This window comes from Diceros bicornis, chromosome 26 (genome assembly GCF_020826845.1).
Source record: "Diceros bicornis minor isolate mBicDic1 chromosome 26, mDicBic1.mat.cur, whole genome shotgun sequence".
NCBI classification, from domain to species: domain Eukaryota; kingdom Metazoa; phylum Chordata; class Mammalia; order Perissodactyla; family Rhinocerotidae; genus Diceros; species Diceros bicornis.
This window is the reverse complement of record NC_080765.1, coordinates 5,402,597-5,430,217: the sequence shown is the minus strand read 5'-3', so window position 1 is coordinate 5,430,217 and position 27,621 is coordinate 5,402,597. Positions and strand designations below refer to the sequence as shown.

Here is a 27,621-nt window from a genome sequence, read left to right as displayed (position 1 = left end):
ACGGACTGAGTGGCTTAAGCAGCAGAAATTTATTTCTCACAGTTCTAGAAGGTGGGAAGTCCAAGATCAAAGTGCTGGGAGGGTAGTTTCGTTCTGAGGCCTCTTCCTTGGCTTGTAGGCGGCCGCCATCTTGCTGTGTTCACATAGCCTTTCTTCAGCACACGCACATGGAGAAAGAGAGAGCAGCACTCTGTGTCACTTCTTATAAGGACACTAATGCTAGTGGATCAGCCTCCCCCTGACCTCATTTAACCTTAACTATTTCTTTAGAGGCCCCATCTCCAAATACAGCCACACTGGGGGTCAGGGCTTCAACATATGAATTTGGGGGGAAACAAACATTCAGTCCCTACAGGAGTTGTTATCAGTATTGTGGGAATATTTACCCCACGGAAACTGGCAAATGCTACAAATCAGGGCTGCTTTTCTGGAGAGCTGTTTGTTGGACATTTACGAGCACACCACTGCTCTGAGGGGAAGGGAGACGACCATCTCTTGTGTCTATTCTTTGTGAGTATCTTTTCTCTTCTCCCAGCGTGGGAGCTCAGCAAGGTCAGGGGTCAGCCTTGCTTCCCAGTCCTCAGCCCTCTGCTCTCATCTTCTAGAAGCTCAGTCAGCATCTGTCAGATTGATCAGGAGCTGAAATGCAGCCTGGTGGCATGAGAAGGAGGCTGACAGGTGAGGAAGTCTCGGTTGCACGACAAATGAAACTTGTGAAGATGACAGAGGGAGAAACCAAGGTGGCAGACTCTGGAGTCAGACTGCTGGGGAAATGACTTCCCTTCTCCGAGCCTCAGCTTTCTCATCTGCAAAGGGGGGATAATAACAGTACCTCCCTTAGAGAGTCTGAGTGAGGACAGAGTGAGGCAACACAGACAACGCTGCCCCCTGCCTGGAAAGCTACGTGCATCATCTTCACCTGCTACCCACCCTTTAAACGCCTCTCCATTCTTTCTCTCCACCCACACTTGGTCAGCACTGACTGCCCCACCAGTAAGCCAGGTGACAAGGACGCAAAGCTGCATGAGCCAGTGCCCCAGTCGGTCCTCAAGCATCTCCCTGTGTAGCAGGAAGACAACACAGAAAAGGGGACACTCACTGTTACTGTGGCCCAGAGGACTGTTGACTGTTGTCACTGCACAGGGAAGTGGTCAGGAGCACGGGCTCTGGGCTCACACCCAATGCCACAGCAGATGTTTACTGGCAACGTGAGCTCAGTCAAGGCTCATAACCTCACTCGGGGCCTCAGTTTCCTCTTGCGTAAATGAGGACCATAACAGACCCTGCCTGCCTCCTGGGCTTGTTGGGAGAGTTAAGCGCTATTTTAAAATACAACCTGGATTTGTTTAAATCGAGTGTGGTAAGATGCACGGATGCAGAAATGACTGTAATGAAGGAAGGAGTTTATACTCAGAGATCCCTAGAAATGGGAGGCACAGCACTCCCTGCAGGACCGTAAGGGGAGGCACCAGGTCAGTCAGGAGGCAGAGGGAGTGAGGGGAAACTGCGGAGGAGGTTTTGTTGTAGTTTCCATGGGAAAGGCAAGGTGAGGCTGGGTAGCAGGTGTGGGATTAACTGGTTAGAATAATTTCTGTGGGTTCTGGGGATTAGGGGCTGTCCCTAGTCGTCTGGTACCTGGCCCTGGGGTGAACAGGGCAGAGGAATATTGGCCTCCTGGAGCATAAGAGCCAGATAGAGGAGGTGGTTCAGAGTGTGGGCTCTGGATGGGTTGGTCTGCATAGGAAAGTCATGCTGCTGGGCAAGTCAGTTGCTATCTCTAAGAATTCACTAGCCCTAGGAGGAGCAGTCTCTCCATGGTCAGTGATGCCCCAGATTCAGAGCATCAAGAATACAGCAAGTAAGAGAACACAGTAAATATAACTGCAAAGCACCCAGCACACGGAAGTGGGATATGTCATTCCTGCCTGTTTCAACATTAACTTCACGGGTCCTGAGCCTCCCTCTACTTGTTTCACACGAGGGTCTTCCCTTCCCAGCTGGACTCTGATTCCTGGAGGGCTCACTGCCTGCCTGCACCCAACCAGGGGTAAGACACATCCTCTCTGGGCTCCTCCTCCAGATGGAAAACAGGAAGAACTAAGCAGAGTACTGATGTCAGCAGAGGCACACAGATGGTCCATGAGGAAGGGCAGAGACCAAGGCTATCCTCCCTCCTTGTCCTTTGCAGATCACTTGTCATCTTTCCATGCTTCACGGCCTGCCTCGCCTCAGGGTCATGCTCACATCCCTCCTGCCTTTGCTTCCCCAGGCCTTGATAAGTGGCCTGCTGAATGAAGGACCGATGAATAACCCTCTCTGGGAACGGTCGTGGGAGGTGACGGGAGGAGAGGGAGGTTAAACTGTTGGGGGTAGGGGCGATCATTTGGGTAAGCAAACAGACCTCACAAGGCAGACAGACCTGAGTGTAACCCAAACTCGAGACCTGCCCCATGGAAGGAACTGGAGTAAGCGAGGTGGCCTCTCTGAGCCTCAGTTTCTTCCTCTGTCAGGTGGGAATAAATTCCTTCATCTTGATTGAGGCAGGTCCTCAATCAGTGTCGGTGTCCTTGCCCCAGGGCAGTGGTCCTCAAACTTCAGCAGGTTGAGGTGGAGCCTGAGAATTCGCATTCCTCACAAGTTCCCGGGTGATGCTGACTGCTAGTCAACACCGTGATACCTGTCACTGGTCTGACCGGGTCACGTGGTGGGTGTGGGTTTAACTTTGGAAGGAATGGCCAAAGTAGTTGTGCTGTTTCACAGGCCCACCAGCGTATCCTCCACATCCTCACCAACAGTTAGTATTGTCGGTCTTTTAATTTTAGCCATTTAATAGATGGATAATGGTATCTCACTGTGGGTTCATTTGCATTTCCCAAATGACTAATGATGTTACACAATTTTTCATGAACTTATTGGTTACCCACATATCCTCTTTGATGAAGTATCTATTCAAATCTTTTGCTAATTTTTCAAATTGGGATTTTGTTTTATCAAATTTTGAGAGTTCTTTGTATATTCTGGACACAAGTCCTTTGTCAGTTAGTTATGTGATTTGCAAATATTGTTTCCCAGTCTATAGCTTGTCTTTAAATTTTCTTGACAGTATCTTTTGAAAAACAGAAGTTAATTTTGATGATTATCAAATTATCAGTATTTTTTTAATGGATCATGCCTTTGGTGTTGAATCTAAGAAATCTTCACCTAACCCAAGGCCACAAAGATTTTCTCCTATGTTGTTTTCTTGAGTTACATAATTTCAGAACTTACATTTAGGCCTACAATTCGAGTTAATTTTTTGTTTAGAGTGCAAAGTAAGTTAATTTTGTGTATAAATATCCAATTGTTCTACCGCCATTTCTTTGAAAGACTGTCCTTTCTCCACTGGAGTGCCTTTGCATCTTTCCTGGAAATTAATTGACCATATATGTCTTGGTCTATTTCTGCACTCTCTGTTCTTTTCCATTGATCTATGTGTCTATCTTGATGCCAAGATATCTGGATTACAGTAGCCTTATAATAAGTCTTGAAGTTGTAGTGTAAACCCTCCAACTTTGTTCTTCGATTTCAAAGTTTTTTTGGCTCTTCTAGGTACTTTGAATTCCTATAGGAATTTTAGAATTGCCTTGTCAATTTCTACAAAAAAAAGACCTACTGGTATTTTGATTGAGATTGTGTTAAATCTACGTATTAATTTGGGAAGAATTGACATCTTAATAGTATTGAGTCTGCTCATGTATGAAATCTCCATTTATTAGTCTTCTTTAATTTCTCTCAGCAATGTTTTGTAGTTTTCAGTGTTCAGATTTTGCACATCTGTCATATTTATTCCTATTTCATTATTTATGATGCTCTTATAAATGGCATTGTTTTCATTTCAATTTCTAATTCCTTGTTGTTAGGATATAGAAATACGATTGATTTTTGTATATTGATCTTATATCCTGCAACCTTGCTTAACTCACTTATAGTTCTAGTGCCTTTTTGGAGATTCCATTGGGTCTTCTCCATAAACAATCAAGTCATCTGTGAATAAAGACAGTTTTTACTGCTTCCTTTCCAATCTGGATGCCTTTTGTCTCAATTGTTGTACATCAGACTAAAAAGCTTTTTCAGGGCAAAGGAAACCATGAACAAAACAAAAAGACAACCCACCAACTGGGAGAAAATATTTGCAAATCATATATCCAACAAGGGGTTAATTTCCAAAATGTATAAAGAACTCATACAACTCAACAACAAAAAAACAAATAACCCGATCAAAAAATGGGCAGAGGATATGTACAGGCATTTTTCCAAAGAAGATATACAGATGGCCAACAGGCACATGAAAAGGTGTTCAACATCACTAATTATTAGGGAAATGCAAATCAAAACTACAATCACCTTACACCTGCTAGAATGGCTATAATTACCAAGAAAAAAAATAATAAATGTTGGAGAGGGTGTGGAGAAAAGAGAACCCTCATGCACTACTGGTGGGAATGCAAATGGGTGCAGCCACTATGGAAAACAGCATAGAGATTTCTCAAAAAATTAAAAATAGAAATACCATACGATCCAGCTATCCCACTACTGAGTGTTTATCCAAAGAACGTGAAATCAACAATTCAAAGAGATCTATGCACCCCTATGTTCATTGCAGCATTATTCACAATAGCCAAGATATGGAAGCAACCCAAGTGCCCATCAGCTGATGAATGGATAAAGAAGATGTGGTGTGTATATACAATGGAATACTACTCAGCCATAAAAAAAGACAAAATTGTCCCATTTGCAACAACACGGATGGACCCTGAGGGTATTATGTTAAGCGAAATAAGCCAGACAGAGAAAGACAAACACAGTATGATTTCACTCATATGTGGAAGATAAATGAACACAAGGATAAAGAAAACAGATTAGTGGTTACCAGAGGGGAAGGGGGTGGGGGGAGAGCAAAAGGGGTAAAGGGGCACATATGTATGGTGATGGATAAAAACTAGACTATTGGTGGTGAGCACAATGTAGTCTATATAGAAACTGATATATAACAACGTACACTTGAAATTACACAATGTTATAAACCAATATGACCTCAATAAAATAATTTTTCTAAAAAATGGATTTTAATTTATAGAGGTGACTGAGTGATGACACAGAGAGGTTCATGCCATTGAAAGAAGGTTTTTATTACTTACATTTCCCGAGGGGAAGGGGCACACCACGCCATTCAGGGTCATCTGGGGAAGCACAGGAGACAGAAGCAAGAAGGAAGGGAAAGCACAGGCCATAGCCTTCATGGTGCTTTCTGCTGGAAAGGCACGGCAGGACAGGGCAAACAGATCAGGACTGGCTAGTTTGACTAATTCTGGTGGGCTTTGGGCTATCGATGCTGTCTCTAGCTGCCTGGTACCTGGCCCGGAGTTGATTTAGGGCAGGGGAAATATTGCCTTGGTGTGTGAGTTACATAAAGGAGGTGGTTTAGACTGTGGGCCCTGGATTGGTTAGTTTGCTTATGAAAGGCATGCTCCCAGGAGAGCCCTCTTCTGTCTCTAAGAATTGGCTAGCACTTGGAGGGGCAGTCTCTCCCCGGTCAGTGAGGGCACAAATGGCAGAGCATCAACAATACAAAAATAAGAAAAAATAGTGAATACAATTGGTCCTGTTTTGAATGGATGCCAAATACATATATACAGAATATTTCTTTCCCCCTTATTGCATAGGCTAGATCCTTCCACACAATGAATGAAGGTAGTGAGAGCAGGTGTCTTCAACTTACTCCTGATCGTGGGGAGAAAACAGGAGAGGGTGAGGTGCCGTGACAGGAAAGGAGCTGGGGCAGTGATGGATGTGGCCAATGAGGAAGGGAGAATGGAAGCTTGGGAGAACTTGGCGAAGATCTAAGACACTGGTTCTCGAAATGTGGTCCACAGCTCACGCCCTCGCTCTGCCCTGCTCCTGATCACACTGCTTCTGACCCCTCTCCCATGGGCACCCGCTGGCCTAAAGGGCTGCATTTAGGCGCCGTCCATCTCTGAATCACAAAACTCCAGGCCCTCATCCTCCTGGAAGCCCCCGTTGCGAGCAGAGCCACAGCTCAAGGCTGATTCCCAGGCCCTCTCATTTCTGCTGGTGGAAGGAGGATGAACAAACCGGGAGACCACACACCATCCCTGAGCAGAAATCACGCCTCACGATTTCTAGCCTCATGGGATCCAACTGGGTCCAAGGGCCTAAACGTGACAGGAAATGTGCAGCCTGTGTCTAAGGAGACCGTACGTGGGAGCGGCAGGGCCTGAGGCCCCTGACAGCAGGCACCATGTGAAAGTTATCCAGAGCGTCTTCTGCAAAAGTTCTGTGCTGCTCAAGGGAATGAGCAGTGACGCCCCCTGGTGGAGTCAGCCCCCTCCTAGGATGGCCTGGCAAGGAGGACACGGTCCAGCCAGGTCCCACAGCTAGTGGGGCAAGCAGGAATGGAACCCAGATGTCACTCCTCAGACAGGGCAGGCTACCCTCTGGAGGTCCTGCCGAGAAACCAATGGTTTCCTCTCTTCTGCCCACATTTCCAGCTGTTCCCAGTTCACCCAAGCAGCTTTCACAGCCCAGAGGACTCCACGACAATAATGATCTGTGCCTCAGTTTCCCCATGGGTAAAATGGAGGTAATGATATGTCCACCACAGAATGTTCTAAAGCTGAAAATGAGGCAATGGATGTTTAAGGCCTGACTCAGACAAGGGGATTCCATGAAAATGCAGAACCTCTCTTCTCAGGCCTGGGAGGAGGGGCAAGAAAAGCAGACAGTGAGAGAGGGTGGGGGTGCCTGGCTGGCTGTGGGAAAAGTGGGGAAGAACACTATTCAGAATGGGCAAGAAACTGAGAAAGGGAGAAAGGAAGTCGGTCTGCCTGTTTCCACCTCCAGAAGACTGAGGCCACTTCCTCTGATGAAATCAGGTCATCTCACCCCCACCGTCTACTCAGTAAGCGGATTCCAGCCTCATCCTGGGGAGGGGGTGAGGCAGAGCTTCCTACAGAGCCAGCCCTGTCGGTCACCAGTGGGCCCAGGCCCCAATCTCTCACCCCGGTCCACTACTAGTCACAGGCTGGCAGTGCCCTCTGTTAGAGATAGTCCCAGGGACTGTCACCAGGGTGACTCATTGCTGCTGTGAGCCTTCATTTCCCGCTCTGTCCAGGGAAGGCTCTGGATTAGCCAGGACTCTCACAGCTGTGAGTGGAGTCACCTAAGGAGCACTGTAAACATTCACCCCCCAGAACTCTGCATTCGGGAGCTGAAGCCCAGAGATTCTGTGGTGCAACCAGGCAGAAGCGTCCAGAGGGAGCAGGAGGCTCTGTGGACTCAGCAAAACTGGAGTTCGAGTCCTAGACTGGCCACTTGGGAGTCATGAACCAGGGGCAGGCTTCTGTGCACCTTGGTCTCCTCGTCTGCAGAGAGGTGAGGACAGAGGGACCCGCAGATCCAGTCTCTGATTCTGTGGGTCGAGGTGTGGTCTCCAGAAGGTCCACTCTCTGGAGAGGTGGGAATGTCGGCCTACCCTCACCTCTTAACCCCAGGGAGGGTGTGAGACTGCACAAAGGGAGCAGACCAGGGGCAGGAAGGGGCCTGGTGGGCCTTGGCTCTGCCTGGGGACCGTAAGGGATACCCTGCTGGCACTGGTGCTGGGGCTGGGGGCTGAGGGCGTCTGACCACAGCATCCTCCTCCTTCTCTCTAAGGGGCTGTAGCTGGGCAGAGGCTCGTGGCTGCTTTCCTCTCCCTGCAGAGCCTGAGCTGTCCTGTTGCGGCCCCTTCCCCTGGGATGAGAGAGAGACAGGGCCTGGGAGACACTCAGAGAACCAGAGAAAAGGAAGAGAGAGTGAGAGACAGAGACTGACTCCTAAGGAGATGCCGGGGGGCGCTGACAGAGGCAGGGAGCTGAGGTGGGAGAGCAGAGGCCTCAGCCAGCCAAGATCAGGACCACGCTCCTCAGTACGAAGATGGGGGCTGGGGACCTGTATCACGGCTCTCTTTGCACTGACCACATGGGAGGCCCTTTTGCAACATAGGAAAGAGGAAGCCAGATTGATGAAGGAAGTGCTGGGTCACTTGGGGTTGGGTGGGTTTAGGGAAGACTCTCATCCTCCCTCTGTCCTCTGAAGGAGCCTGATCGTCACTCTCTAGGTGCCCAAGAGTTCCCCGAGGTGGCCCCTCCATAGGGCCTCCTCTCTGTCCTTGACGGTGCTGCTTGTCTGCTCAACCCCCTGGAGGAGAGCAGGGCGATGGGGCTGCCCCTGCTGCTGCCGCTGCTGCCCCTGCTGCCGGCATCTCTGCAGGCTGGTGAGTGGCCAGGACCATGCTGGCTCTGCCCAGGGCCACGGGAGGAGCTCCCAGGAGGGGCTGTGGCCGGATGTCTGGAGAAGGGGTCTGCTGGGGTAACTGGCCAGGCCTCCCATGCCTAACCAAGGGCTGTTCCCATAGTGCTGGGTCCCCCCAACCCCTCACCTGTTCCCTACCCCAAGCCTGGAGAGGGGGACACCCAGGCCAGAGGGACAGTCCTACCACCTGTCACACTACTGCCCGTGGGTGAGGGTGCCAGATGATCTGGGATTATCTTCTTTGTCTCTCCCGGTGGCTTCAAAGTCTCTCCCTCTCCCTCCCACCTCTAGGTTACTGGGCAGAATCCAGTCCAAAGGTTGGCTCTGGGGTCAACCAACCAGAGCACCTCTCAGCCCCCGAGGGTGGCTCCATCCACATCCCCTTCTCCTTCTATTACCCCTGGGAGTTAGCCAAGGTTCCCAGGGTGAGTATAGCCTGGAGACGGAGGCACTTCCATGGGGAGTACATCTACAACACCACCCCGCCTTTCATCCGTGAGGATTACAAGAACCGGCTCTTCCTGAACTGGACAGAGGGTTGGAAGACCGGCTCCCTCCTGATCTCCAACCTGCGGAAAGAGGACCAGACTACGTACTTCTGCCGGGTCCGGTTGAACACACTGAAGTATGGCGAGCAGCAATGGCAGTCCATCCCGGGGACCACACTCATCATCACCCACGGTGAGTCCTGCTGCCCTGGCCGCTGCCGCACCCACCAGAGGCTCTTGAAGCCCACTGGCGCCCTTGTCCCCCAGGCCTGGCCCAGGCCCCCCTCTTCCTGACCCTTCTCTCAAACTCTTCTTCCTTCCCTCCACTCCACTGCAGGCCTCTGACAACTTTCCCCTTTTCACCTTAATCTTCCCCAAACCTGCCTTCCTTGCCCCTCCCGCTCACTGCTCCCTCCACATCCAGCCCCCACCCCCCCTCCCCAGGCCTCAGCATCTTCTGGGCTCCCCAGTTATCCTCCCTTCTTACTCCAAGCTGGGACTCCAGCCCTGCCCCCTGCCCTTGCCCCACATTGGGGGACTTGATTTCTCCAGATGTGGCCTGCCTCCCCTTGTCGTGAGTCCATGTGCGGAGTCCCAGCTCACCCCATATCTATATCTCTCTACAGCCAGGAGCTCAGCCAGACACACACGGTAGGCCTGAGGAGCCCCCATACCCTGGCAACGCCCATCACCTGTTACCCAACCTTCTCGCTTCCTCCTCCCCCCTGCCCCCCAGAACATGGCCCTCAACACTCCCACCTCCTCCCTCCTCTATCCTCTCCTTTCCCATCTCCTTCTTCCCCCATCTCCATCCTCTTTACCCTCCTTGTCTCTCACCACCCCCAGCCCCACCTCTCCCTGTGTTGCTCAGTCACACTGTCCCCATCGTCCACGGTGATTCTGCTCCTCTGTCCTGGTCATTAAGAGGCACATCTGCGGCAGCAATAACGGCAGCTCCCGCTTACTGCGCACTGTGTCCCTCTGAACATCCGGGTGTGTATCACCCCAGTTAGCCTGCACCATGACCCCACAGTAACAGTAGGTGCTGCTCTCATCTTCCCTTTACAGATAGGGAAACCGAGGCTCCCAGACCTAACACCTGCCCAAAGTCGCCCTCAGGGTGCAGGCGGGATCTGAACCCAGTTTAACCCCGGAGCCTCCCCTCTTAACCATTAGCCCCTCGGCCTCATGTACTGACTGCATTATCTTGTCGTCCTGACCTGTTTTTAACCTAATAATCCATGTGTTGCATAACAGATCTTCCTCTATTTCTCAGTGGGGCATGGGAACTTGAACCTGGGTTCATCTGTCTCCAGAGCAGAGAGGGGAAGGGGGCTCTCTTCCAGGGGCAGGAAATAGGGGCGCGTTGTCTGTAGAAAATCTTTTAGAAAATAAAGATCCACTAAGTTGGTTTGCTTTTTATAATCACTTGTGCTGCCAATTCTAAACGATGTCAGGGCTGCATTTCTGCTCCCGTGAGGACACTCTCTGTGCCTCCCCCTTGGTAAACCCCTGCCCCGTCTGGACCACCAGGCTGGTTTTAGGGCAAATAGAAAGTGGCTCACCCTGAACTAAGCCAGACAGCCTTGGATTTACACTGCCCGCCCCTCCCTGTGTTCCCTTAAGTGGCCTCTGAGACATGTTGCCTCTCCTTAGATCCTTCTGCCTCCTTCCCGATTCTTCCTCACTTTTCTCATTTCTCCTTTCAGTCACATTCACTACAAGTTTTTCCATCAATAAATTTACTTTTTCAGGGCCGGCCCTGTGGTTTAGTGGGTAAGTGCGCACGCTCTGCTACTGGCCGCCAGGGTTCGGATCCCGGGTGCGCACTGACGCACAGCTTCTCCGGCCATGCTGAGGCCGCGTCCCACATACAGCAACTAGAAGGATGTGCAGCTATGACATACAACTATCTACTGGGGCTTTGGGGGAAAAATAAATAAATAAAATTATTTTTAAAAAATTAACTTTTTCAGTTAATGCAATTAATTGGCATTATTTTTACAAAAATATGGGAAAGTAATAAAAAGAAATGTTTTTAATCCAAGTGAAGCACCACCGTGCAAGGACATCACACTAAAAGAAGATTTGCAGCAAATACAACTGATAAGTTTGTGGTTGGCTTGTTGATTTTTTTTACATACAGATGTTTTATTTTTTTAGCCAAATGTAATTGTTCTCCTTTGTAATTGTTCTCTTTTATTTCTAAGCCCAAAATCCCATACCCCAGTAGGGTTTGAAAATATTTTAATTTCTTCTAATTTTTTAATGATTTGATTACTTTTCACAATAAAACTCTTTAATATAGTGAGAATGTCTATTGGTATATGGTGTGAGATAAAGAGTTAAATTGATCTTTATACCAAGAAACAAATCAATTTTCCCGAATCCATTTACTGAATATTTTTTTCTCCTCTCCATTGATTCATAGGCCTGGTTTTTAAATTCTTTTGTAGAATAGCACCATTTCTGGTCTGTCTCTTCTGTTTCACTGGTCTGTCTTCACTTATATCACTCTGTCACTGTTTTAGTTATTGTAACCTTATCATGTTTCAGTGGCTGATAAGACTATTTCAATCTCAATCATGTTACTTTTTCCTCAAAAATTTTATTATTGGAGCTGGCATGTTGGTGTAGTGGTTAAGTTCAAGCACTCCCCTTTGGCAGCCCAGTGTTTGCAGGTCCAGATCCCAGGCACAGACCTACACATCACTCATCAAGCCATGCTGTGGCGGTGTCCCACATATAAAGTAGAGGTTGACTGGCAACAGATGTTAGCTCAGGGCTAATCTTCCACACCAAAAAAGAAACAAAAAAAAACTTTATTATTGTTGCCTGCCTGATCTTTCACATAAATGTTAGAATAAATTTGCCAAGTTCTGAGAAAAACACTCATGAGGATTTTGTAAACCAGAATTGCATTAAACCTATAAAGCAATTGACAGAAATGGAAATCAGTGTAATATACAATCTTCCCACCCAGGAACAGGTCCTCTTTTATAATCCTCAGGAAACCTTGGGAGTGTTCTTCTAAAGATCATGTAAATGTCTCTCAAGACTTTTCCCTCTATATTCTTTATTTTTATTATTAACCTGCAACATTATTTTTTGAATGTTTATTTTTTATAATTTTCACTGTAAAAGTAATGCATAAATTCTGTCCAAGCTGGTGGGTTACTTGCACATGTTTACCTCCATGCCTCCCAAAATCTACTAAAATGACAGCAAAGGGAATTTTTGAAGACAAAAATCCACAAGGACAAAAAATATGTGAGCTAGACTGAAAAGAACAAGATTTGGGGAGCTGGACACAGATAGTAATGTAACTGGCTTAGGAGACCAGAGGAACTGAACCCTAAGCCAGCAGTGGGAAAACCCAGAAGAAAGGTGATTTACACCACAAAACCCCCCGCAGGGAGGCAGGAATGGCGGCCCCAAGGACCCCTGGACGCGGGAGTGAAAGGGTCTGAGAACTGGAGGACCAGTTGAAAATTGATTTAAGAAGCAGGAAACCTCCATCCCCTACCCCCACCCGGCAGAAGACTGGAGATTTACTTTCCAGAAAGGATGAACCAGAGGGACACTGGGGGCAAGGGTTCAGTCCTTCAAACTGGAGACTTGGTGAATTGATAAACCCTAAACACCTTGACCCTTCAGATGCCTCCCAGGACTCAGGCAGCCAGGCTGGTATCCCCCCACCGTGGGCAGAAGACCAGGGAATTCTTCTCTGGGAAATCAATCTGATGGACCCAAAAAAGATCTAGAAATCTAACAGATCACCCTACAGCCCACTAACTGACAAGCACTTTCTCCCATACCACACACACAGCTTCCAATCAGCCAGCGCTCTGCATGCTGGGAGCCAAGGGTGCAGGGGAGTGGGGTCTCGGCCTCCCAACAAATCCCCCAGCACTGAGGATGCACCCTCATCTCAGCTGTGCCTGGATGCTCAGGTTAGAGACGCCATTTTCAAATATACTTAAACTAAACATTTAAGGAAAACTTCTCCCATGAAAGGCAGAGAGCAAAAGAAATGGGGGTGGGGGGAGCTGGAAAAAAACAAAACAATGGAGGGAGAGTAAAACTTTCAAATAACTATCATTCTCAGGAAATTAAGAGATCGCATTCATGTCACAAGAAAGAGTGCTTTACAAAGGAGCTTTCCAAACAGTAAAAGAACTCTTGGAAATTAGAGACGTAATAGCACAGATGGAAAACTCAATACAAAGATGGAAAGAGGAAGTTTGTGGAAATCTCCCAGAAGGTGGAACAAAAGGTCAAAGATTTGGGCACTGTAGTGGGTTGAACAGCAGCCCCCAAAAGATATGTCGACATCCTAATGCTGAGAACCTGTGAACGTTACCTTACATGGTAACAGATGTGATTCAGTTAAGGACTTTGAGATGAGGAGGTTATCTGGGGTTAACTGGATGGGCCCTAGATGCAAACACCAGTGTCCTTAGAAGAGAGAAGCAGAGGGAGATTTGACACAGCTGGAAGAGAAGGCAATGTGACCACGGAGGCAGAGAGTGGAGTGATGCAGCCACCAGAGGTTGGAAGAATGAGAAACAGGCTCTGCCCCAGAGCCTCAGGAGGGAAGGCGGCCCTGCTGACACCTTGATTTCCAACTTCTATCCTAGGACTGTGAGAGAATAGACTCTTGTTTTAAGTCACCGAGTTTGTGGTAATTTGTTACAGCAGCCACAGGAAAGTAATACAGAAACTATAAGGAAAGATTAGAAAAATTGAGGATTGGTCCAAGAGGTCCCACCTCTGAACAATGGAAGTTCCAGCAACAGAGACGAGAGAAGGCCGTGGGGAAGAAAATATCAACAAAATTACTCTAGAAATTTTCAGAACGAAAGAACCCAGTGAAGGGGTAAAAGTAAAAAGACCTAGCTCTAGGGCACAGCAACATGAAATTTCAAAATGCCACAGATAAAAAGAAGATCCAACCATTTTCCAAGGAGGAAAGAAAGAAGCCACATATGGAGATTCAAGCATCAGAATGGTCTCAGGTGTCTCAACAGCAAGAAGGGAAGCTGAAGACAATGGTTGAAAGCCTTGAAATTCCAAGGGAAAGTTATTTCATTCATTCATTTAACAAATACTGATTGAGGGCCTACTGTGTGTCAGGTGCTAATCTGGGCACTGGGAAAACAGAAGTTAAAAACAAAACAAAAGAAAACAAAAATGTCCTCAATGATGGAATACACTTGAGTGTGGGAAGAAGACTAAAGAAAGCAAAGAAATTAATTCTGTCTGTGTGTCAGGTGGTGGTGAAAAGAGAAAAGGAGAAAGCAAAGCAGAATCGGTGGGACAGAGGTGGCTAGGGTGTTATTTTATACAGATGGGACAGGGAAGGCCTCTGGGACATTAGTCAGAGTCCTGGCAGGAAGAGCCACTCAATCAGGATAATGGAAGAGAGTTTTGAGTGGGACACGGGGTAGGGAAACCAGTCAGGATGGTGAGACCCCTGGGAGCAGCACAGGCCTAAGGAGCAGGGGAGGGAGAAGGTATTGGAACCCGGAGAGGACTGGAGTACACGAGAGGGCCCAGAGAGGAGCTCTGGCCTCTGGGGAGATGGAGTCAACATGGTGATTAGTTTTAAGTGTCAACTTGACTGGGCTAAGGGATACCCAGATAGCTGGTAAGACATTGTTTCTGGTTGTGTCTATGAGGGGTAAGAAAGGGATGAGCAGTGGGTGGGCATCATCCAATCCCTTCAGGGCCCACACAGAACAAAAAGGTGGAGGAAGGGCAAATTTGCTCTCTGCTTGAGCTGGGACATCAGTCTTCTCCTGTCTTTGGAAGTTGAAGCTCCTGGTCCTCGGGCCTTCAGAACCGGACTGAGACTTACACCATTGACCTCCCTGGTTCTCTGGCCTTCAGGTTTGGACTGAAACTATGCCATGGGGTTTCCTGGGCCTCTAGCTTACAGGCAGCAGATTGTGGGACTTCTCAGCCATCATAATTGCGTGAGCCAATCCCTCATAATAAAACTCTTTCTAGATCTCTGTGTATCCTCTTGGTTCTATTTCTCTGGAGAACCCTGACTAATACAATACCTGTCAGGGAGGGGGCCAAGGGCTATGCCCTGACCTACCCTCCCCTCCCCCTCTGTCTCTTGCTGGTACTCCCATTGGCCACTGAATAGGAACCAGCCAGCAAGAGAGCCCATGGATAGAGTCCACCAAGACCAGCCTTCAAAGGCACAAAGCAGGGTAGAGAAGACTTGGGGGATGGATCTAGAGAAGCCAGCAGAAAAATCCAGCCTAGGCACAGATCTGTAAGAAGTGAGGGAGAGGTCTGGGGAAGAATATTCCAGTCAAGAGGGAACAGCAAGGGCAAAGGCCGTGAGGTGGGACAAGTGTGGCTGAAGCAGATGAAGAGGCTGAGGGTGGCAGGAGGCGAGGTCAGAACAGCAGTGGAGGCCGGTCCTGTGTGGCTTTGAAAGCCAAGGAAAGAACTTGCACTCTGAGTGCGATGGGAGCTAGTGAGGGCTCCCTGCAGAGGAGTGCCGTGATCTGATCTACATGGTAAAAGTGTCACTCTGGCTGTCGGTGGAGAGTAAGCCTGTCACCGACTAATTGCCCACAGGAACTCAAGGGTGGGTTCAGAAGCCTTTAACTGTTTAAGAGATGCAATCACCAGCCACCCTGAACCAGACCAAGCCTCAGCGCAAGGGCAACACCCATGACCTTTGCCTCATCTTTAATGCTAAGATCTCCACTCTGGGAGGAGCTGAGGCCTTATTACCTGCAGTGTATGTGGAAGCATGTTTTCCAGCTGAGCCTGTGCAAGCGAACAGACACCTCTCCCTTTTGAGTATTCATTCCCCATCCGAAATAACAAGTCCCTGCTTCCCTTTGTTTGGGGACAGCCACGACTTTGGAAATGATTCCACATGGCCTCCTATTTGCTGCAAATAGGTTCTATTTTGTGTGACAACTACTTCTGGTCGATAGTCTGATTTTAACTCCCCAGGAGGTGAACCCACTTTTGGTTTGGTAACAAGACTATCCAGATGAGCAGCGTCAAAAGCAGGGAGATTGGTGGGAGACAACGTGGCTTGAACAAGGCGATGGCAATGGCGGGTGAGATGTGTCCAGATGCTGGTGATATTTGGAAGACGGAGCAGACAGGATCTGCAGGTGATCGGATGTGGGGGGTGAGAAAGAGAGAAGAACCAAAGATGATTCTAAGGCTTTTGGCCCGAGCAGCTTGAAGGATGGAGTTCCCATTTACCGAGAGGGAAAATGGGGGAGGAACGGGTCTGGGAGGGAGTCCAGAGTTCTGTTCAGGACATCTTCAATTTGAGATGCTATCAGACAAACGGACGGAGGCATGAGTAGGCAGTGAGACATGAGTCTGGAGCGCAGGGGGAGATAAGGCGGGACATGTAAATGTGGGAGTAATCAGCATATCGCTGGTACTTAATGTCCTGGGACTGGATGAGGCTTTCTGGGAAGTGAGTGCAGACAGGGAGGAGCTCCTAGGACTGAGCTGTGGCTGTACAGGTGGGAAGACAAGGAGGAACCAACAAAGACTCTGAGAAGGAGCTGCTAGGGAGGCAGGAGAGGAGCCAAGAGAGAGAATGGTGTCCCGGAAGCCAAGTGCAGACCCATTTCATGAAAGGGAGAATATCAAATGCTGAGAAGTTGAGTAAGATGGAAAATATGGGAGAGTAAGAGACCGAAATCCTCAATTTCAGTATTGGAAGTGAATAGATATACCTAAAACAACAAAATCAAGCAACAGCAGTGTGTGCATGTGATCTAGAAATATGAGGTTAATGCCAAAAGAAATAGCTAAACGTGCTGAAAGTTGTTGCCTCCGGGGAACAGAGGGAGTGAGGAGGCTTATGCACGCTTGCTGTTTTTATAAGCTGCGTGGAATTTGTTGACTCCTTAAATTATGTGCCTATACAACTTTGATAAAAATAAATGTTTCATTTTAAAAATAATAAAGGTACTGGTAATACTTGCACATAATAAAAAAATGCTCAAACAACACAGAAGGGAGTCAAATGAAAAGTAAAATCCTCCCTCTCTCCTTTATCTCCCCAGCTACCGCCTCTTTCTTGGGAAATGTTCATCTTACAGATGTAGACACAGATGTAGATGTAGATATGGACATAGATATAGACATACAACACAGTAGAATCAAACTGCACACTGTTCTGCTCTCCAACTTGCTATTTTTACTTCACGTACCTCAAGTATCTTCCCATTTCAGTACACAGACATCTGTGCCTTTTTAAACAATGGCCGCCTGGTATCCCATTGTATGATGTATCATAGTTGATTTAATCAGTCTCCTATTTAAGGACATTCAGGTTGTTGCCACATCACAAACAAAGCTGCAGAGAGCACCCTTAAACACAGGCCTTTGAACATGAGCGCAGCATTTCCATAAGAGAAATTCCCAGCACTGAAATCACTGGGTCAAAGGGCATGCACGGGTATTCTACATTTTGATAGATATTCCCAAACGCATTCCCAAAGGCTGTGCAAATTTATACTCCGGTTGTGTGTGAGGTTCCTCTTTCTCTAAACCCTTGTCAGTACTGGGTATTCTCCTCCACCCAGCTCAGTAAGAAAACTGGTCCCTTGTTTTAATCTGCATTTTTAAAAATTATGAATGGATATTAGCATCAGGGTTATGTTATCATTTTATGAAATGAATTAGAATTGCATAGTTTTCCATATTTCTCTGTGTTCTAGACTCTTCTATGTGGGAAGTATCTGTTGCTTAAATTTTGACAAGAATTTACCCATAAAACCTCCTGTACTTAGAATTTTTATGAAAGGTAGTTCTTTCATAGTGTTCTTAACATCTACTTTGTCTATCTATCAGTTATAGTTTACTACTTCTTAAATCCACTTTTTAAAATTTTTGTTTCAGAAAATCATCCATTTCACAGAATGAAAGTGAGTGTAGACTCACAGAGGTTTTTAGATTTGCAAACCTGTGATTGAGCATACACTCACTCATGATTTCAATGGACTTTTTCATTTTTGTCAGGTTTGCAAGAGTCTTGTCTGTTTTCCTGGGGTTTTTCCCTAAATAAGCACTTCCTGCATTTATTATTCCTACCACCATTCTGTTTCCTAATAAAGTTATTCCTACATAGGTTGTCATTACTTTCCAACTCTGAGTTTCCTTAGGGCTGGCTCCTTTCTGGTTTTGGTACTTTTTCTTTGGAAATTGACTATTTCATCCATTTTTTGAATCCTTTCCACTTTAAATAATGAAAGCATTTAATACTACGAATTTATCTTAGAGTGCAGCCTTAGTCATATTCCAGGAGGTTTTTTAAAAATATGTATTACTCTGGTTTTTATTTTCTAAATAGCATGTTATTATATATATTTCTTTAAGTAATTAAAAATTTTTATCTCAATTGAGAGATGGTATCTACTCTTCTAGTATTAATTTCTAATAAAAGTAGACAGAGAATTTGATTCACACTAACATGAAGATCTTACTGAAGTTTGGTTTTTTCCTGTGGCTTAGTATTATGTCAACTTTTTAATGGTGCATTAAACATCTACAAAGGTATAATGTGTTTGTAGGACCTATAGTTCAATATATATTAATTTAATCTTAAAAATATATTTCCAATATACACTATGTGCTTTACAGATGTTTTCTCACACATTAAAACAATCCTGTAAAAAGACAAATACCGTTTGATTCCACCGATACGAGGTCCCTAGAGTCGTCAGATTCAGAGACACAGAAAGTAGAATGGTGGTTGTCAGGGGTTGGGGGAAGAGGGAATGCAGAGTTAGTGTTTCATGGGGACAGAGTTTCAGTTTGGAAAGATGAAAGAGTTCTGGAGGTGGATGGTGGTGAGGGTTGCACAACAATGTGAGTGTACTTAATGCCACTGAACTGTACACTTAAATATGGTTAAAATGGTACATTTTATGTTACATATGTTTTACCACAATAAAAAAAAATTTTTAATCCTGTGATTTAGCCATTTCATCCATATGTGTAGGTGATAAAATGAGGTTCTGAGGTCACACTACTGATAGGTGGTAGAGTCAGAGTTTAACTGAGTGATCTGTGTCTTTTGATTGGCAAATTCAATCCATTTACATTTAGAGTGAATAGTGATATATGAGGGGTTAATACTGCCATTTTATCTTTTGTTTTCTGGTTGTTCTATATATTTTCATTGTTTCTTTTTCCTTACATTCCTGTCTGCCATTTTAGTTTGGTGGGTTTTTGTGATGTTTTTCTCTATTTTCTCTTTATGTATGCTTTGTGACTCTGCTCTGATTTTTTTTGTGGTTACCATGAGGTTTGCATAAAAGATCTCATAGATGACATAGTCCTTTTTCTGATAGCCTCTTATCTCTATTAGTCTATGCAGGTTCCGTCCCTTTCCTCTTTCCCTTCTATGTTTTTGTTGTCACAAATTATTCCTTTTTGTGTTGTTAGTTTGTGACAAAATTGTATTTGTTATAGTTATTTTTGATGCTTTCTTCCCCTTTATCTTTTATGTTATAGTTTTTTGCTAACCTATTCTGATAGAGAGCTGCAGTTTTCTGATTCTGTCTATCTGTTTATCTCCTTGCTCAAGGTTTTGTAAACCTTTGCTTTTTAGTTTCAGATGGGAGGGCTCCTTTCAACATTTCTTGTAGGGCAGGTCTAGTGGCAATGAACTCCCTCAGCTTTTGTTTGTCTAGGAAAGCTTTTATTTTTCCATCATAACTAAAGAATAATTTCACTGGATAGAGTATTCTTGGCTGATAGTTTTTGTCTTTCAGTATTTTGAATGTATCATTCCATTCTCTCCTAGCCTGTAAGGTTTCTGCTGAGAAATCCACTGAAAGCCTGATGGGGGTTCCGTTGTGGGTTATTTTCTTCTCTCTTGCTGCCCTTGATATTTTTTCTTTGTCATTGACTTTTGATAGTTTTAATATTATATGCCTTGGAGAAGGTTTCTTCGCAGTGAGGTAATTAGGATTACCTAATTGGCTTCCTGTACTTGTGTGTCCAGTTCCTTCCCCAGGTTTGGGAAGTTCTCAGCTATTATTTCTTTGCATAAGCTCTTTACTCCTTTCTCCCTCTCGTCTCCTCCTGGGATACCTATAATCTTTGTTAGTTTTCCTAATTGAGTTGATATTTCTCTAAGAACTTCTTCATTTTAAAAAAATCTTAGTTCTCTCTCCTCCTCCACCTGAATCATTTCTAGGTTTCTATCCTCCAGCTCACTAATTCTCTCCTCCATATGGTCTGCTCTATTTTCAATTCTTTCTACATTATTTTTCATCTCATTAATTGTGTTATTCATCTCCAGAATTTCTGTTTGGTATTTTTTTTAGAGTTTTAATCTCTGTGGTGAAGTGCTCCTTCTGTTCATTAATTTTGTTCCTGAGCTCATTGAACTGTCTTTCTGAGTTTTCTTGTAACTCATTGAGTTTCTTTAGGACAGCTATTTTGAATTATCTGCCAGTTAGATTGTAATCTTCTGCAACTTCAAGTTTGGTTTCTGGAGAGCTGTCATTCTCCTTCTGTTATGCTGTGTTACTGTAGTTCTTCATGGTGTTTGATGAACTGATCCTCTGCCAGCACATTGTGGTAGTAACCACCTTTCTTATTTGGATACAGCTTTGGTTACACTGGTTCTGTGCTGCTTTCAGTTATATTTGAGAGCTTGTACTTTCTACCCTCCACTGCCTCTGCCAGGGGTGTTGTCAGTGCCATCTTTGTGCTGCTTGTGCCTCTGGGGTTGCTGGTGCCTTGCTACTTACAATGTTGCTTTAGTCTCAAGTGTCACCACCAGGATCACCAGGCTGCAAGCACTTCTACTGCTTCTGGGGTCGCCTGGGTCTCATGTTCCTCCACTGGATCTCTGCAGGCTCTTCATGGGCTCAGGTGCTGCTGCCCCATGCACCACTTGTGCTGCTGCTCCTGGGTTGTCTGGGGGTGCTGGCTGCACTGCTGCCAGGGGTGCTGGGTTCGTGAGTGTCACTGTTGCTGCTAGAGGCACAGGGACCCAGAGAATTGTATGCAATTGTATGCAACCGCTGCTGGTGCAGTTGTTGTTGGGGGTTCTGCTATTGGGGGCTGGGTCACCAGTTCTGCTGTGGTTTCTGAAGCCCCTGGTCACAGGTTCCACCTCCCACTGCTGGGGGGAGCAGGGGCTAACTAGGGAGAGGTTTTTGTTGTTGCTCACTGTGTAGCCTCTGGTCTCTGGTGCTAGCCAGTGTGTTTTGAAAACTCAGTGCCTCACCCAAGCCAGAAAAATATGAATTTTGTATACGATCCCCACTGTTGGAAAGACCTGGCCACTGCCAGGGGAAGAGAAGGAGGCATACACACTGTATCTGCTGGTAGATGGGCAGGAAGCAAGCTGGCTGCCTCCTCTGCCTCCCTTGGGACCACTCACAGGCAAGCAGGCTGGGTCCATTGGAAGGGAGCAAGCCATGCCTGTTTTCTCACAGGCATGAGGACCAGTGAAATGATCTGTGCCCTGGATTGCTGCTGTGGAGGGAGGAGGAGGGGGCTGCTCCCCTAGTTCCACTGCCTCCTGGGGATCCAGTCCACCCAGCTTCAGCTGTATAGATGCCTGGATCTCTTATACATCCTGTTGTGCTGTGTAGAGAGTCCTCTGTTGGGCGATGGATGTCTGATTGGTTGTAACTTAGAAGGGAGAGACAAAGGGAACAAATGCACTCCACCATAATGCTGATGTCACTCCTTAAACTGACTGATCTGGATTCTAAGCCTTCAGCGTTTCCTGTTACTCTCCTCCCTGTGTGAGAGCTTCAGAGAGTTGTTCCCCACCCTCAATATTCCCCAAACTAGGGAACAAGATGTGTTTCACCCAGATACCTCTGTTCCTCCAGAGGAGAATTTGCTTATTTCTCATGTCTCCTCAGCTGTCAAGACGACCACCCTGGGCCCCACCAACACTGCCACCACCACCACAGCTGGCCTCGGGGTCTCAGAGGGCAAAAGGAGCTCAGAGTTTTGGCCCCTGAGTCTGGGAGCCATGATTGGGGTGGCACTGGCCTGCGCTGTGCTCATAACTGTGATTTTGGGACTGATGGTCTACCTCAGGTGGAAGAGAAGGAAAGGTAAGTGGTCCAGCAGCCCCGCCCTCTCCGAGCTTCCCAACTGGGTGTTTCTCAGAACCCACCTGCATCAGAATGACCCCAGGTGCTCGATAAAAATGCAGATCCTTGCTGGCTTGAGGTCTGGGCTTGGGAATCTGCATTTTTAATGGTGTCCTCAAGTAGAGTGTGTGCATGATCAAGTTGGAGAACCACCGATCCAGACCAGGCCCTCCCCACAAATCTGATCATTTTCCAGCTCTTGTCTCTTGACTTAATCGTTTCTCATCAGTCCTCACCTTTTGGTTCATGGGGAGGGGAGGGTCTGCCCTGGAAAAAGTAAGGAGAAGCAGAAGGGACAGGAAGTTGGCTCAGCTAAGCAAGCATTGGTTGAGCGCCCGTTTTCCAGGGCCTGGCTTGTAACTGGAGATATAAAAGTCAGTAAAGCATAGGCCCTGCTTTCAAGGACCTCAGCGGGGCAGGGAGGAGGAGGGAGCTGTCTCGAGGGCTAATTGCCTCATTTGGAAAGAGCTGTGGCAGATTGGGAGGAAGAAGCAGAATCAGAGAGGCCTTCCCAGAGGAAGTGACACCTGCAAAAAGTCTCAAAGCACAAGAAAGAATTAGCTAGGCAAGTGGTGAGGGTGCTGTAGAGGTCACTGTCCATCAGGTGGAGGAAACCACACTGGGACCTGTAAGCAGCTCAGTGCCACGGAGGAGGCAGGAGACGGAGAAGACGACCTTGTGAATCATACCCAAGAGCCTGTGGTCCCAGAGGCCACGTCAAGCAGTGAAGTCGCAGCCTCAGCTTCGCCTCGCAGACACTCCAGTCTGTGGTGGAGGGGCCGGAGGTGGGCCAGGCTGGGGTCAGTCCAATGCACTGGCGGTGCAGACGGAGGGAACGGCGAGATCCTGGAGAAGCTGAAGAGGGGAAACCAGTGAGACTTGGTGACTGGATTGATGTGGGGCAAGGGAGTGAGGATGAGTGCCATGTTTTCAACTTGGGTGAATGAGGCTGTGATGGAACCACCAAGCATCCTAGGGAACATGGGAGGTCAAGAGAACGATGATTCTGCAGTTTGGGATGTTATGTTTGAGATACCCGTGTGGCATCTGAGCAGAGATGTCCATCAGAAATTTGGATGTATGCTCTCACAGCTCAAAGAGAGGACAGGGATAGAGGCATAAATTATTTATACCCCAACACCCTCCAAAATGGATTTGAAATTACTTGAAAGAAAATTTGCAATGAGAGGAGATTAGCTCCATCAGATATTAAAGCGCAGAGGTGATCAGCATAGAATGTGAACCGCCTGCAGTCAATCCTGCCTCACACCCTAGCGGGGTGCACTCTGGCACACGCTATTATCTGTGCCTCAACTTACTCATGAGTAAAATGGGAATAATAGTACTTACCTAGGGGTTGTCGTAACGATTAAATGTAATGCACTTAGAATAGATCCCGGCACAGAGTAAGCACTAGATGAGCATTACAATTGTAATTATTACGCTACAATAATTAAAATGATTTGACACTCTCATATTAATACACAGATAAGCCAATGGAGGAAAAGAGAAAACCCCAAATATAGGCAAGATGTAAAAAGACCCATATATACGCAGAATTTAGTAGGTTAAAAGGTAGCATTTCCAATCAGTGGGGAAAGATGGTTAATTAAATAAATGGTGCTGGAACAATTGAGTAGCCGTCCAAGAAAAATAATGTTATCTCCCACCTTAGAATTCGCACCAAATAAATTCCATGGAAATCAAAGAATCAAATGAGGAAAAAACTAACCCTAGTTCTAGAAGAAAGCATGTGAGACTATCTTATAACCATGGAATGGAGATGACCATCCTAATTATGACATAAAACCAAAAGCTATGAATAAAAATATTGATAAATTTAACTACATACAAATTGTTTCCTTAATTCTGCAGAGCAAAACCCACCATGGTTGTCCTCTGAGAGTGAGGATAAGGGCAGAGATGAAGAAAAAATGTGACACAGTCACTCAGGATACAGGAGGTGGTATTTAAGGATTTAGCTTGGAAGAGAAACTGTAAATCTGTAAAAGCCTCATTGCATGTGACTGTGCTTTTTCCCAGCAGTATTCAACCATGAAGGTTTAGAATCCTTTAGGACTTGTTGGTTAGGAGTTGTGTTCAGCTGCTAGCACCACAGACCAGAAGTAACATTGGCTTAAATACACAGAGTTTACTTTTTTCCCCTCATATAAAAGGATCCGGAGGCAGACAGCAGAGGCCACTGTCCTTAGCACTCAGGCTCCTTCCTTTCTGCTCACTGTCCTGGATACTGGCTTCTATCCTGAAGGTTTCCTCATGGTCCAATATGGCTGCTAGGACTCCAACCATTATTTCTGGGTTCCAGGCAGGACAAAGGAAAGGACCAAAACAATTATGCCACAGCTGTCTGTCCTCCTTTAAAAGAGCCTTCCAGAAAGTCCTAACCACAACTTCCCCCTATATCTTATTGGCTGGAGTTTAGTCATGTGTCCCACATCTACCTGTAGGGGAGCACACTGCCACTCTAAATAGAATCAAGGCCCTGTACCTGAGTAAGAAGAAGGGAATGGATATTGGGTAAGCAAATAGCCTTCGCTGCCACGGGACACGTCCAGGATTGGAGATTTGTCAGCTAGGTGAGGCCTAAGGACACGGAACACGGGAGGCCAAGGAGCTAGTGAGAGCAGGGCTGGAGAGTGGAGGGCTCAGCAGGGAGCCTGGACGACCTGGGAGAAAGCGGATTATCAAGGAACAAGAGTTCAGTGAGGCCAAAGCACAGGGATGGCAGCCGGATGACGAAAGAGAGCCAGAAGGAAAGAAAGCTGTAGCACAAGGATGGCACCAGCACTTATTATTTCAGAGTTCTTAGTCTCGGTGATCAAAAACAAAGAGCAGGGTGTGGCTGAGTGGAGTGGAGGTGGCGGAGGTGGGGGCACGGCCAGCAAGCCCAGTGTGTTCAGAGGGTTGTCCCCGTGGATGATGAGACCTCCCAGGAGGGCTGAGAGGTGGAGAGGATGTCTGTGAACCGGGGGCCGAATCCCTGGGAAACGCTGCAGAGAGACTTGACGGGGGTGTCGGGGAGGCACATGGGGACACAGCAGAGGTCAGGGGAAGAGGACGGAGAGGAGCGGGCTGCCCTGCAAACATGGCCTCCAGTCAGAAGGTTCATGAGGTGGGAGAGAGAAAGCGTGGCACTCAGAGGGAAAGGGCAAGAAGCTGGAGTGTCAGGGCAGGAGGGAGGGGTGGTGCCTGTGACAAGGGGAGGGAAGGAGAGGGTGGGTGGGCCAGGGCTCAGCAGTGGAAGGAGCAGGTTGGGGGATGGGCCAGGAGATAAAGGAAAGAAGGAAGCAGAAGGAAAGGTCAGAAGAGTGGGCAGGGTGGAGGGGGCGCAGGGTGCAGAGAAGAGCTGCTCTCCTGATTTGGTGTTGAGGACAATCACAGGACGCGAGTGGGCGGCCTCAGGGCGCCAGTGGGTGCCGGCTCTGAGTCACAGGCCCTTCCCAGCTGGGTTTCAGCAGAGCTGCTCGCTGCTCTGGTCTCTCCAAGGATGGTCTCAGAGTAGGAGAGAGCAGAGAGAGCAGGAGGAGAGACACTGTCCGTGGATGGCACACTGACACCCTGTGTGTCCCCCCACAGGTCTGCGCACTAAAGCCAGAACCCCAGCCAGGTGAGTGCTTGACCTCCAAGGGGGGCGGGGTGGGCAGGGGGCACTGGCTTGGAAACAGGAAGTTTCCTATGAGGACAGCAGGAGGGAGCCTTTCACAGCGGCTCTCATCCCCGACTCTGCCAATCCATGTCCTCATATGTCCCCTAACAGGCCAGGCTCTTCACTTCCTGAGGCTCCACCTGCTAAAAGAAACAAACAAAAGAACATGGAGAACAGTGGACCTGAGAGTTCCAGCACTTTCTCTGATTCTTTCCCAGAATGTCTCCCTTTCATCTTTCTCTGGTGCCCCCTTTCCTCTCCCTTTCGTCACCATTTCTAAGCTTTTCCTTCTGTTCATCCTGGCTTCTCTCCACCTTGAACGTCATCCTTCCCGAGCACATCGACCTCTTCCACATTTCTGCCTCTTTCTGCTCGTCGTCCAGTCTGTCCTTTCCCTGTGACGTGGGCAAAGGGCCACAAGGATCCTCTGCCTCCAGCCTCTGCCTCTGTCTTTTCTCAGAGCAACTTCCCTCCTCAGCTCCCAGCCTCGCCTCCTCTCCTCTGGACGCCAGGCTCCCCTTCCTTTCTGAGCCCTGGTCCTCCTCACCCTCCCACCTCTTCCTCTTCTCCATCCTTTCTTCTCATTTCCACATTCTCCCTTCCCGAGCCCCCTCCCTTCTTTCTCTCCCTCCCCCACTCTTGCCACCTGCCTTCATCGGGTCCCCTCCCAGGATGGCGTCTCCTCCCAGGACCAAGGCCTGAGCACCCGCCCAGAGGACCTGAGATTAGCTTCGCTGGTTTTCATTCTCCAGATTTTAGGGAGACAGTGCCAGCAGAGAGGACAGGAGCTCACCCTGCCAATTTCTCCTCTCTGCCCCCTTCAATAAAAGCCACTTCTCAAGAACAATCCACTTTCAGTAGGCACTCAGCGACCTCTCCTGGGCTACACTGCACATTGCTTCTCAGTCCTCTTCCAGGCAGCCTCCTGAGAGCCTAAACCACTGCATTCACCTTCTGAGCCTGTCCAGGCAGGTCCCAGAGCCTCCCACAAAGAGAACCACCCCACACGGGTTTTAACTCTTTCCTGCCCAGCCTCTAACACTTTTCCCGCCCTCTTGTTCCCATGCAGGGGATCCTTCCAGAACACTGAGGAGGAGTACGAGAATATTGGGAATAAAGGTAAGTCCTACCGCCATCACTCCCTACTCTCCACTGTGGCCCTTCCTTCTCCCCCACACACTCCCTACCCACACAGCTGCCCCCAGTATTTTCCTCTTTCCTCACCCACCCTCCCACATGACCCTGGTCCTGACCAGCAGATAACCTCACTACTGGAGCCCCCTGCCCATTTCCCTACGCTGGCTGCCATGCCACCTGACCCCAGCACATCTTGATTTTTTCTAGGACAATATACAGACCCCAAGCAGGACCCCAAGGTAGGTGGCTCATACTAGGGCCTGAAAGAATTAAGGAGAAGCTGGAGAAGGTGGGGTGGAAGGACTAAAGGGACTGTGGTTCCGTGGGCACTCAGGTGTGGGATCGCCGCTCTAAGATGGGGACAGCCCCCCCTCCACTGGCTAACCCCCTTCTCTTTGCTGCCCAGGATGATGGCATCTTCTACGCCTCCCTTGCCCTCTCCAGCTCCACCTCACCAGCAGCACCTCCCTGCCCCTCTCTCAGTGGGAGCCCCCAAGAAGAGACCCTGTACTCTAACTTAAAGGCCTAAGGAGTGGACTGAATGATGACCTCCTTAGAGTGAGCTGTGCAGAGTGTCTCAGCTTCCAATAATAACCTCGGCCAGATACACGACTCAGAAGCCAGCAGGGGTTGAAGGACCTGAGAGACAGAGCCATCTGCTCCCACTCCCTCTTCGACTTCCTAGCCTTGCCCACAAAAATAAAAGTACCCATAGAATTTGCCTGGATGCATATAAGGAGAAAACTGATGTCACCTTCGACTCCGGCCCTCTCGCCAAAAATGAACTCTAGAGAGCTCACACCAAGATCCCTCCTCCAGTACTTCTGTTCAGCGACTGCCT

At 47.6% G+C, this 27,621-nt stretch overlaps 1 protein-coding gene across 1 annotated transcript; it reads left to right on the top strand.

Moving 5' to 3' along the window:
* The first annotated feature begins 8,096 nt into the window (after positions 1 to 8,096).
* LOC131422171 (paired immunoglobulin-like type 2 receptor alpha) lies at positions 8,097 to 27,497 on the top strand. Its single transcript, XM_058569158.1, has 7 exons — positions 8,097 to 8,311; positions 8,641 to 9,030; positions 21,740 to 21,937; positions 25,574 to 25,604; positions 26,713 to 26,762; positions 26,988 to 27,019; positions 27,187 to 27,497. Exons 1-7 carry the CDS (start codon positions 8,254 to 8,256, stop codon positions 27,307 to 27,309), a joined length of 882 nt encoding a protein of 293 aa, XP_058425141.1. The 5' UTR covers positions 8,097 to 8,253; the 3' UTR covers positions 27,310 to 27,497.
* The last annotated feature ends 124 nt before the right edge of the window (positions 27,498 to 27,621 follow it).